Source organism: Metarhizium album, assembly GCF_000804445.1.
Source record: "Metarhizium album ARSEF 1941 chromosome Unknown scaffold_3, whole genome shotgun sequence".
Taxonomy (NCBI): Eukaryota; Fungi; Ascomycota; class Sordariomycetes; order Hypocreales; family Clavicipitaceae; genus Metarhizium; species Metarhizium album.
Window position 1 is genome coordinate 1,206,518 of NW_024467577.1, and position 12,629 is coordinate 1,219,146.

At 54.3% G+C, this 12,629-nt stretch overlaps 2 protein-coding genes across 2 annotated transcripts; one reads left to right on the forward strand and one right to left on the reverse strand.

The window, feature by feature from the left end:
- Positions 1-3,041: 3,041 nt before the first annotated feature.
- Positions 3,042-5,530, forward strand: MAM_02134 (Zinc transcription factor; the record flags this gene model as incomplete). The annotated part of the gene is made up of 7 exons (XM_040820933.1): positions 3,042-3,069; positions 3,140-3,174; positions 3,291-3,650; positions 3,711-3,833; positions 3,909-4,384; positions 4,466-4,677; positions 4,749-5,530. 7 exons carry the CDS (start codon positions 3,042-3,044, stop codon positions 5,528-5,530), a joined length of 2,016 nt encoding a protein of 671 aa, XP_040681276.1.
- Positions 5,531-6,771: 1,241 nt separating this feature from the next.
- Positions 6,772-9,890, reverse strand: MAM_02135 (Armadillo-type fold protein; the record flags this gene model as incomplete). Its single annotated transcript, XM_040820934.1, has 6 exons — positions 6,772-6,955; positions 7,014-7,122; positions 7,187-7,430; positions 7,491-9,470; positions 9,583-9,680; positions 9,842-9,890. 6 exons carry the CDS (start codon positions 9,888-9,890, stop codon positions 6,772-6,774), a joined length of 2,664 nt encoding a protein of 887 aa, XP_040681277.1.
- Between the last annotated feature and the right edge of the window lie 2,739 nt (positions 9,891-12,629).

Sequence of the window (12,629 nt, forward strand, 5' to 3'; positions counted from 1 at the left end):
GGGGGGAAAGGAGTTGGATAGATTGGCTACAATGGTTACTACCAGACTGCATTGTAGTGTCAGCGCTGAAGAGTAGAAGAGGGGTGGGTGGAGGATCAATCACTTGTGATTTGGTTTCTTTTTCTCCTTCTTTCTCCTTCCTTCTGTGTACTCAGTCACTGAGATCTAGACGCTATCTGTCGCCTATTGAGATTTGAGATGCGCAATGGCCATGGAGTCGTCGTGGGGTCGTCGCGCGGCCTTGGCCCAAGCCCCAACGCGAATTTTTCCGTCATCGTGGTGATGTGGCGAGGCAGGCGGTATGGGTGCGCTACGGGATCACCCCAAGTTCCCCAACGCCACAACACCATGCAAAGCTCCGGATAGCGGCACGGCAAAGGCAAACTAGATTGTTTGAGCTCGCAATCTTTGTTTGGAATTATAACAAGGTACTCAGGTAGGCGCAGCACTTTTTATCTGTACTGATGCCGGGAGAGAATGCGAGCGAGCGTCAACAGTACCTGAGTACTGGGTACCTAGGTACCTGCCTACCAAAGTACCTGCCCTTGACATGGGACTCGGATCGCACCTGCCCTTCACTTCAGTCTACGGACCGAGCGGTCAAATTGTGTGTGCTCGGATGCCTGGCTGAACAATTTCCGTCGTCCAATCTCCATGAGATTGGTGCTCGGATACGGAGTACTTTTTCCATGACAGCGTCAATTGACCCACCACCCAACTCTATTCCAGCTGTTCTCTCTCGTGTTACGGAGTAATCTGATTGATACTCCCCGGACGTGGGACGGCTGGATGACGCTGCCGAGGTATGTGCAGCTCTCAATTTCTCTTCGCCATCTGCCGTCTGATGATGGACGGCACAGGTTTGAACCAGCCCAGTGTTCCGGGCCACGCTTGCCCAGAGCAAGCCACATCAATCGATCCGCGCATCACGCATGATATGGGCAAGGTTGCCCTGACCTGGACTCTGGTTAAAGGGGGAACGGAGCACGGCATCGCCAACCAAGCCGAGTAGTGGGGTCGTTTTGAGAACAATGGACATAGGGCTCGACTCCGCGGCCCGCTCGAGGGCTTGAGGGCACAGGAACTTGTCATCACATTACCCTCGATCTGGGTTTCAGGTTCATTGGTGCATCTGAGATGATTCCGAGCCCTCGGTTCATCTCCAAGCCTACGTCCCGGCAGGCGAAGAGGCATGTGTGTACGACATTTGGGTAGTCACTCAAGACCGGGCGATCCTGCTCGGCGGAGGGGTCGCAATGCAGGAAATAGTGGCGTTGGACACTGTTCATCAGAGGGTCCGCGCCAACGCCCAGAAGCATCGAAGCTGTCCCAAGGCTGCGCGGGCGAGACGACAGAAGACACTCGAGTTATTAGTTAACAGCCCCGGTAGGCTAGGATTCGGAACAAGTGGCGGGCGCCCAACCCCAGCGAACAAAGCGGTGGCTGGCCTGCCAAGGACAGCCACGAAATGCCGTGCTTAGGCTGGACTAAGCACCCAAACTGCAACCAGACAGTATCTCAAAACTAACCAGTTGACCCGTGGTAGCGTCAGAGATGTCTCACTGGCTGAGCGCTGAAGCACCTCGGCGGCCTGCGGGCCAGCACTTGCTCGAAACCTGAGGGTTTGGGTCATAATAACTGGCTCCGATTTTTATTTACGGTCTCTTGGTACGTCATCTTTATTTGCTGGCAAGGTCGGAGTACTCTTTTACGGAGCAGTTATAACTAACTGCGATAATATAGCGTACCTAGACACATCATGATAGTATGACGCATGATGAGCCGGGTACCTAGCCAAATAACTGCTTTTTCCCCTCAACTGTGCGGAGTTCTCCGTATGGCTATTGTATTGTAAGGAGTGTTTCATAAGTTACAACTCCGTAGACAGACTGTGGCTGAACGATGCTGGGACGCGACCCCGGACCAACATGAACACAAATAAACTGCGAGCTCGACGAAGCCTGTCAGACGGGACAATGGCGCCGCAATTCAACTGTGACATAAGGACTATCCTAGACAGGCTAGCGTCAACTAGCACTGCTTTTCGACCGCATCTTGCAGATTTCGCTATTGTAGCCTTGTACCAAGCCAGGCGAATTCTTGACAGCTTTGACGGCGGGTCTTAGCCTCCGCACGCCAAAACTGGTGGTGAAGAAAAAGCCCAGCAGTCCCCGGCGTCCTGACCAAGAGTTTTATCCAATTAAGCACATACGGATGACCTTCCGCCGAGAATCAGCAGAGCAGTACGGCCGCAGCAGGGACGATTCCAATCGAAACAGAAGAGGCTGGAGGATCATCACGTCATTGCTAGGGCATAGAGGAATCTCGGCGCCATTCCTTCGTCTCATTGCTGTCTGCAACCTGAATAACAGAGAGGCCGCACCTGGCTTGGCTTCCCCGAATACCCACTCGGGATGTGCCTCCTGGTGCAGTGCCAAAGATATGCTGCACGAAATTCCAAGTTGAAGGGCAAGAATCCATTGATACCTCACGAGTGCTCGCCGACTCTACCGGGTCAGACCGATTTGCCTCGAGACTTGAGGCTTCTGGATCCGAGATAGAATCCAACACGCCGCGGACAGGCAAATAGACCTTCGAGGCATTTTCCTGTTGTTATCTGAAGCCAATCCGCCCAACGGACTTCCTGTACACTACGCTGAGCACCACTTTACCCACGAGACTTCCTGCCGGTCCTCGGCTGGATCTCCGGCAAAGGAGATGGACCCGGCTGGGGCGAATCATACCTATACGTTTGGCATGAGCAACTTGTCTCCGGCTGTACCATTGAATTCTTCAAATTCTAATCCAGCTGCCCCGGGCTCCGCAGGAAGTCCTCTGAGCGTAGATAGCGGAGCTTCTGCTGCCAGCCAAGGCCCAGCACCGACAATCAAGCGCCGATCTCCAATCGCATGCCGAAGGTCGGACCAAGGTCATTTTTTTTTTACTTATGTACAGACAGACGTTAACATTAGTATACAGATGTCGACGGATGAGAAGCAAATGCGTTCACGACAAGGGCAAGCCTCCATGCAAGTCCTGTCATGAGGCGGGCATACCCCCGGAAGAATGGTGAGCTACACTTGCGCCAAATGGCCGTGCCAAATTCTGGACTCTAATAACATCCGCTCTCTTGACACAGCATCTTTCCGGTCAGAGGACAACCTGATTTGGATCGTGAGTATCGGCACCCTCGCACAAGAGCAGACAAGGCCACCAGAAGTAGCTCGACTAGTTTCAGACCACGCCGCTCCGCTGGAGAAGGCTCACATGCGGCTCAACAACAACGACAGGCTGATAATTGGGAGAACCTTCCCCCTCTCGAAGAGATCATAGACGGCGTTAACCTCTTCACAAAACAATATTTTCAACTTGGTTTTATTCCCAAGGAGCAGTACCCGGAGCGCCTGCGCAAGGACTTGCGCTCAACTAGCCTATTTCTGCTCATGAGCATTCTCAGTATTTCAGCTCGACTCAGTCCCGCCTTCAAAGTAAGATACGGAAACGGCGTCAAAGCTGCCGAGTACTTTATGGATAGAGCATCGTCGATTGCGTTTGAAGAGGTTTACCAGGAACCTACGCTGGAAAGATGCCAAGCCTTTTACTTGTTGAGCATTGCCCAGCAAGGCAGTGGAGAGCGCAACAAGAGTTATGTAAGTAACTGACCATTCTCCTAACATTCCACCCCCGAATGCTGATCCGGGTTACCAAAGATCAATATGGGCATTGCAATCCGAATGGCCATTCTCATGCAGCTCCAGCGAGAGGAAACATATCACGTTTCGAACCCGACACCCGAACTCATCATACGTGCCGAATCGGCAAGGCGAACACTTGTGAGACCCTGACCTTGAGCTGACTAACGCTTGACACTTGATCCTCCCTGACATGACAGCTAATTAATTTGTTAGTGGATGTTATACAGCCAAGACAATTTGCATTCGGGACCCTTGTCCCCCGTGTCGCTATCCGCATGTGACATCACCACGCTTTTGCCCTGCGACGAAGAGGACTTTGCAAATGGACATGAGCCAAGATCGCGAGCTGCTTTGGAAGGGACACCACCTGCTATGGACAACCCCAAACTGATACGAGACCCCAACCGGTCGCTCTTCGCGACTTTGATGCAAGTTCATTCTTGGTGGGGTCTCGTCGGACGACGTGCTGTCAGATTCAGCAGAAGCCCGCGCCCTTGGGATCCAGCAAGTGAATTTTCGCAAACGGCCAGAAAAATAAGGGAGTGGGAACAGAATTTACCCCGGCAACATGGATGGAGCACCCATCTTCTCAAACGGTACAAGGCGGAAAGTCAAGAGTTGGCCTATTTGTGTGTGACAATGATGACGCGGTTGTCCAATATTGTTCTTCGCAGACCATATCTGATAGAGTAAGTTGCTGTCTCTCTCCATGTAACTTTTTTTTTTCGCCTCTTCCCAATGTGTTTTACAGATTGACAATGATCGTGCAGTATCATTAAACCAGATGAAAAGGATCACACAAAACAAGCCTTCTTCACGTCCATGTCCGACGAAATCTTCGCCAACGTGCGATATCTGTACGAACAAATCGACGCCCAATTCACCAACCGATCTCCAGACGAGAGTGTCGGCGCACAAATTGCCGCATTTTGCGTGTACAGTTGCGGCTTATTCTCAACCTACCTCTGCAAATATCCAACGAGTAAGTCTTTCCCCTCCCTCCCTCACTCGCCTTCGATTTGCAAATGTACAAGCCAACACCAAATCCAACAGTATGTCAAGACAAAGCCCTCGTTCGCGATGGGCCAATGATGCTTCAAAGAACAATCAACATCCTGAAAGAATGCCGAGAAGTATGGCCCCTGGCAGCACGCTGGGTGGAAGCCCTCGAGAAGTTCTCCCTCGACCCGCAATCGGCCACGTTTGGCAACGAAGGAAGCATGGACGACGGGAAAGATCCCATTCCTCGTTTTATACGACAGCTGCCGCCCCTGTTTCCCCCCTCGAGACCGGTTCGACATCAACCGCCGCCTCCCCCAACAACGCTGCCAGAAGCAAACGTTCCGCCGCGGCCAAGAACCCAGCACGAACTGCCGTCGGCATCATCCATCGGATCACTGCCTTCCCAAAACGCCCCTTCCAACCCCGTCAACAACGGTCACCAGTTGCCCTCTCCTCCTCCGCAACAACAAATCCAACCGCCACAGCTCCATCAACCACACGGCTACCCAAACGCTTCCCTTCCAGCAACGATGTCGCCACACGCGTGTCCTGACCATCTCCAGCCCGCCCACGCAGGAGTCCAACGGAGCTCCCACAACATGTACATGCAGAGCCCAATGGGCCGCCAAAACATGGACGGCCTAGGCATGCTCATTGAGGCCTTTGACTCGCACCACCCGGGGCCGCCGGCTACCCACTACGGCGCGGGCGACTTTTATCCGCAACTACTTGGCCCTGGAACGGATGGGTTCGAGGGCGAATTGCAGTTTTACATTGACGGGCCGACGTCTGCTTGGATGAACTGCAGTCCTTGGCTGGACGCGATGCAATAAAGGACGTGGTTAGCCAGGACGAAGGCAGGGGCGGGCAGGATGTCGAGCTCCACGACTTTATATTCAATGTACCAGAGGGTACGCCCAAGAAACATGCAAGCCTGCCTACCTAGTAACCATGCAATCTACACTTGAGCTCGTCTTTGGACCCATATAGATGCGACGCACGCAAGTGGCCTCTGCACACGTACAGTGGCACCACAATGGGCAAACGGCCGTGACTGCAAAACGTTTGTAAAAAGCACAAATAGGCACGCGACAACGATGAGAATGGACCAACTATTCTTATTGAACTGTCCGCGCAGCCTGCGCCTCGACAAGCATCACTTGATACTAAGTCTAATACCACCAGCACACGCTCACCGACTACCCAGCCGGGCAAATCAAATCATGCGCTCTGCATTTCCACAGCCCCGCCATGTCGCTCAACAGCACATCCCCTATATAGAATCTTCATATCCCGTCCACAAACGTCACTCTGTCTCTCCCTCTTTTCTGGCTGATGATGCTGTAGTCCCAGATCCGGCTTTGCCTGTATGCTCTAGAGAGATCCCATTCACTTGAAGGGCGTCTGGCGCAAATGAGATGAAACAAGAAAACGCAATCGAAAGGAAAAAAGAGCATACAGAGTGAAAAAAAAAAAAGGCCAACATCTTGGCCCGAGGAGAAGAAAAGAAAAATGAAATGGAAAAAGAATTTCATCAACGAGTAGAAACCTGCCGCCTGTACTCCCTGTTCCTCTCTACATGACTTTATAACGTGCCGCCGCTATTTTTTTTAAGAAAAAATTCCAGGCGGGGCTTTACATGACTTCTCTATCCCTTCGCAGTACTTTGTGAGATGATTAAACAAAAGATGTGTAATGAGGCAATGTGTGTGTTGGGGGTTGTGAGGTGGAAAGGGGAATTGGAGTTTTTTTTTACGGCATTTGAGGGCATGGGGGAAAGGGGGGGGTTTCAGTGTCGTAGTATTGATGAAAAGGGTATTTAGATTACTGAAGTGTCCTGGTGGGGGGAGGGGGGTTTATGTACACGTGAAACAGTCGTGGGAATCGTGTTGTGCGATGTGTCTGGGTGGCGTTGAAGGAATAATGGTGGTGCCGCGGGCGCCGTGGCGGGGACCATTCGATGTCTTTCAGAGTCGTCCAGACCAAGGTGGCATCGCAAAGACAATGCAAGGGGAGTCTTGACTCTTGGTCCGTGATTCAAGACTCCTCGTACAGGTTCGGCCACTGGAGACGCTCAAGACATGACGGTTTGAGCACCTCCAAGCTGACGCTTGACTTGCTCCCGTGCCCAGCGAGCAGTCTCAATGGTTTGCGGCTTGAATTCGCGGTTGGTCTTGGTCTCCTTGATCATAGCAGTCAACCACTCCTGACGGAACGCGTCCACCAGCTCACCGTTGGGATAGGCGTCGGCGAGATCACTGCGACCCGTGTTAGCTACTGTCCGCGAGCGAAAAGAAAACAACAATTACGGCATACCCAATAACACCCATGCTCGCGCGCAGCAGCCCCTCGCTTCGAATGGTGTCGTTGGCAATCTGGCCAAGCAAGTTGAAGATGGCGGGGACGTATTGCTGAAGAGTTTGCGCTGGGAAAAGGTCAACACACAGCGATGCGAGTAGGCCGCGGATGGCTAGGGGCCGGTCACCTACTCTTGTTGCTGGACTTCATAGCACCAATGATGCCTCCCCAGGCATCCATGATACCTTCACGTAGAGAAATAACGTAGTCAACCATCTCAATGGGGCCGTCGGGTGCAGCAGTGACGGTTGCTGCCTGCTCCAGAACCTGAGCTACCACAGATAGATATGTCTCAAAGTGCCCAGTAATGGCACCGGCAATGTCGCCAAAGCATTGAAGAATAGCCGGCTTGAACTGGTTGGAGAGAGAAGTACTCTAATGAACAAGGTCAGCTGCGAGAGTAGTACGTGTGGAGGGTGAGACAGGTGTACATACTCTTAGATTGTTGAGGAGGTAGTTCATGAAGTTGTCGCAGAAAGGTTGGCTGCGCTCTCCCATGGAGCGAGTAATATCACTGACCAGACCAATAGCCATGGAGCAAAGACTGGGCTCCTCCTGGTTTCCCAGAGCATTGTAGAGGAAAGGAGCAAAGGCATCCATGTACTTGATAAAGTCCTCCTCCATTGTCGTGGAGAGGGCAGAGATTGTTCCGAAAACAGCCTCGGGGACGCTGGACTTGCCTCCGACGCTGTTTAGAATTTGGAGCAAGATCTGCATGATGCGGTCGGCTTGAGGCGCGATGTCCTTGTCAAGTCGAATGACAATGGCCTGCAAAACTGTGCACAGGCTGTTTTGCATCTCCTCGAGGGTAATCTTGTCCTCTACGCTGACAACCTGTGACTGCAGCGGAACAGTCTCCTCAAGACGCTTGATGATGACGTCGGACAGCGACGCAATGGCCTGCAGACTGTCCGAAGCAGAGCTTTGCACGAAGACGTTGAGCACCTCGTAGGCGGCGGTGCGCACATAAGTCTCGGCGTCCTGTCTGGCCGTGACGTCGAGCAATGAGCTGACCGCCTGGTTGAAATGAGGCGTCACGGGGTTGGAAGCAGCCCCGTCATCGCCGGCGAATCGTTCAGCCAGGTTCATGAGAGCCCAGCAGCACGAAGGCGCCATCTTGGCGTTGCTCATGAGACCCTTGAACAACGACTCGATGAGAGTAGGGAGTTGCTGGACCGGATCGATGGCCTCTGCACACGCATCCGTAACGCGCCCCAGAGTGAAAGCCGTCGAGTCCCTGACCTGAAAAGACTGATCATCCATCATGGTGATCAAGATGGGAAGAGCCTGTTTGACGATGGGATCCAGGACCTTCTCATCCGGACCCTCCATGATGGCGCCAAAAGCCGAGACAGCAGCGTCGCGGAAGTGCCAATCCTCGGAGCGCAGGTTTGCCTCGACAAACTGCAAGACTGGGGTGATGATGCTAGCACCAACGGCCTGCGAGTAGAGCTGCAGGCACTGATAAGCAGCGCGGGAGATGTTGTACTCGTCATCGGTGGCGTCCTCGTCCTGTTTCGTGAGCAGCGACAACAGCACGGGGACGACCTCGTTGGCGGCAACGCGTGCAAAGTTGTAGAAGTTGCGCATCTGGTCTGATCGCTCAACCTGAGCATTGTCGTATTCAATGTTGATCTCCTCCTCGCAGACGGTACTCCAGAATTCGACAGCAAGCTTGGCAACGTCCTCGTCGTCAGACTTCATGCCCAGAATAGTCAGGCCGAACAGGGCCTTCTCCATGTAGAAGCGCATGTTGTCGTAGTACAGTGCCATGATTCTGTTCAGACAGCCAAAGGCTCCCTGTTGGATGCGCGAGTCCTCGGCCTGAGTGGCCTCGCAGACCACCTGCATGATGTAGTTCCGCTCTCCCTCATGCTTGAAGTTGCTGCTAACGAACTCCAACGAGTCGCCGAGGGCGGTGATGGCGGCCAACCGAACCTCATTGTTGGACTCTTCTTTTCTGGCTCCCTGAACCACGGCAGTCAGGATGGCGTTTGAGTGAGAGACGAGGGCAACCCGAAGTTCCGAGTAGGAGCTTTCACAGATGTAACCGATGGTAGTCAAGGAGGCCTGTTTCTGGTGATCGGCGCCGTCCGTAACGTTTTTGACCAAGAAGGGCATCAAGTCACTCCACTGGTTGCGAGGCAGCTCGATGGCAGCAATAGAAGAGATGACTTGGGCAGCAGCATTGCCGGCCTGGGCGGTGTTGGAAGAGAGCGTTTGCAGGGTGAGTTGCTTGACGCGCGTCTTGGTGTCCTCGTCAGTCTGCTGCAGCCATTTGGTTTGAAGTTCTTGCAGACGCTCATAGTCGCGGGCTGTGAAGGCGTTCTTCAGGGCCAAGCCGGCGGCGACTCGGATGGGCGGGTCGGCTTGTTCGTTGGCAAGTTCTTGTACCAGGGTCGCCAGGTAGAGCGGCTATATTGAAGCAGGGCGAGCAAGGTCCAGTCAGCAGGAGCAAGCCGGGGCGAGGCACGAAGCTCGAGAAGGGGCAAAGGGGGACCAGGTGGGAGGCATCCAGCAAACTTACGAAGTTACTCTCCGCGGCCTGGTTCAGCTGCTGCTCGGCAGCATTTCGCAGGTTCGCGTCTGAGCAAGGAACTCGGTTAGCAGGGTTGGGAATCACGTCTTTGGGTCCAGCAGACAGTAGCCAGGAGCCACAAAGCCAGGCCGACGCAAACAAGGGCTCGCTGGGCTTCAGGGAATGCAGAAGGATGTTGGGGCGAGCGAGGGGCCAGCTTAGGATGCTAGGACGCAGGGGAATCCGACGCAGACGGAGTAAAACGTACCCGGAGACAGCGAGTTGGCGAGCACCTGATTGATCTCTGAGCTCGACATGATTGCAGGTGGCAGGGCGTCTCGTCATGCGGCTTCTCGTGGTGTTGAATATTGTAGTTTTATGTTTCAAACGAGGTCAAAGGGCCGGCCACAGTGTCGCACGTGTGAGTAGGCAAAGGCGGAGACCCCCAAAACGCGGCGGGTGGGGGGGCTTCTATTTTTTTTTCTGCCCTCAAAAGTGGTGGACTTGGGAGGTGGAGGGTGCAAGTGGTGATGGACGGCCGCGTGCTGGTTGGTATGCAGGCCTGGCAGAACTGAACTGTCCCCCTTTTCTTTTTCCTTTCTTTTCCTTCTTGTCCTTCCCAACGTTCCTCCTTCTCTCTCCTCTTCTCGGTCGAGGCAACGTTCAACGTCAGCGGCCAGAGAAGTGCGTAGCAGAGCAGGGCAGGGCGAGCGAACCTGGCTGGCGATTGCGGGGGGCCCTACTCGGTGGATGGTCCTGGTGGGATGCAATCAACAAGAGCGTAATATGGTCGGGAAGCCGAGTGTAAGTCTGACAGACTCGTTTGTAGCCTTGGAATGTGCCCTGTAAAGACGGCGCAGGGGGGGGGAAGAGAAAGAAGAGATGCGATTAAAGGATTGGATGAAGATGGGAGTCGGGAGGACGAGAATCAGAACGGTCAGAGTTTGGAGGGCCGACCAACGTGCAGGTCAAAAGCTACAAGGTACCTCCTACCTTCTTGTAACTGCGGTAGGCAGGTACCTGGTATCAGTCGACACAAGTTCTGCACCTTGCTTGACAAGGTACGGAGTACTCAGGCATCCACAGTACGAGGTAGACATGTACCTACCTTAGGTGCCTAGGTGCTGCGTACTTGGAGCGGGTCAACAGTAGAGCAGAGCGAGCGTGCTCAGCACCAACATCGAAAACACACGGGTGCCCAGGGGGGAAGGGGGGGAGCACACCGCTGTAGGAAGGCAGCGCAGAGGGCGGGCGACCACTGTCGACTGGTCTGGCCCGCCAGCTGCATCAGTTGACCGTCCACTCGGTCCCTGCCGTCGATCAGCCTGCACCAGACCTAGGTACGCAGTGCCCGAGTCGACGGTAAATCCAAGCACTTGAACAACTGGCACAAGGCGGTCTGCAGCCAGCGCATGGACTCGACGTCTCCGTACTTGGACCTAAGTGGTAATACTTCAAACGCATGCAAAACGGACGCTCTGCGACGGGTAGTTATTTACAACCATTGCCCACGGCCAAACACCGCACGGCGCCTCCAGGTCTGCACCGGCATGACATGCTGGGCACGCTGGCCGGCCACCAACCGGCAGTCAATCCCCTGTCGTCCTGTCGCGCGAATGAGCACCTCGGGTCGGGTGGACATGTGTGGACGCCGGCATTGCCCCTTGGATCCTTCCTGGACCTGGGGTGGCCGTGTACTCCGTATGCCGCCGGCATCGTCGAGGGCCCCCTGATTCCTTCGAGTTCAAATTCGACCATTGCGCTACCCCGTCCTCCGTCTCCCTACAGAGCAAGTCAACCTGTCCAGCCTAGCATGTTGGAGAAAAACCAAAAAAGAGAAGCAGGGAGAAGAGCCAGACAGCCAAAGACCAAAGTCCAAAGGCGGGGTCGGCTATACACCAGACCAGACAGACAACTTGCACGTCCATGCCCATGCCCGTCCTATCCATCTCATCAATCAATCTAAACACTCCTTCTCGCCGGAAACCTCCCAAGAATTCCACCAGCGGCGCCAGCAGCCCCAACCCGCCACGCTCGTTGGTGAAAAGAGAAAAAAAGAAAAAAAAAAAAAAAAAAACCCCGTGCGAGCAGCGTCCGTCCCACCGTGCAACCACCCAGTCCAGTCCAGCAGCTAGCTCCCAGCACAGCACGACGGTCCACCGATTTTTTCTTGTCCCGCTCACCGCCCACTCGGGGGTATTTTTTATTTTTTTTCATCGTCACACACGCGCGCGTCGCCCCGTCACACCGGACCCAAAATAACGTCACCACGGACACTGTGCGCCCTCCTGAGTCCTGAGTCCTCCTGCTCCGTACTCCGTAAATAGTGCGTCATTGTTCCCGCCCATGATCCATGGCATCAGGGTTTCGGATCACCGGCCGTGCCCGCGCCCGCCCGCCCGGCGTTTCCCACGCGTACGCCGCACAGACGAGACACGTGTGACTTGTGCGCTAGGGACGACAACTCGTGCGAGCCTCGTCGGCGGCCTGGTCACTGGCGGCTGCTGCTATCTGCATCTTGCTTGAAGTTGCAGGGTCCTTGCTCCGTTTGTTACCCCTACTGAGTTGGTGTTGCAGTTATAGCTGGTGCTCCGTAACCAGGACGGAGTCATTCAACCAGCCAGACAGACCCCGCTGCTTCCACGGCAACCGGTCACAATACGCCGTACGGGGTGCGAAATTACAAGATTTCGTTGGTACTTGGTACTCCGAGGCAACGTCACACACTGCTCTGCCTTGGCCGTCTCCCTTTTCTTTTTCTCGACTTCTTTGTGCGACCCATATAGTCTACACATGCGTGATAAGAATCCTGGTGCGCCACTTTACTTGCCTCCAAATGTCCCTCCCTTGCGCACATGCACAAATGCCCGCCGGGCGCAAGACGAGCCGTGTTCAGTGTTCACCATGGATACCGTCAGTTTACCGAGTAGTTACCCTAGCTGCGCCGTCCCAAGTTATGCATCGTGAAATCGTCAAAAATAAATAGCCGCCCACCTCGGCCTCCAGCAACGTGCCCAGTCTCCCCTCCCATCTGCGCTTCCTCCGACGCCCCTGTC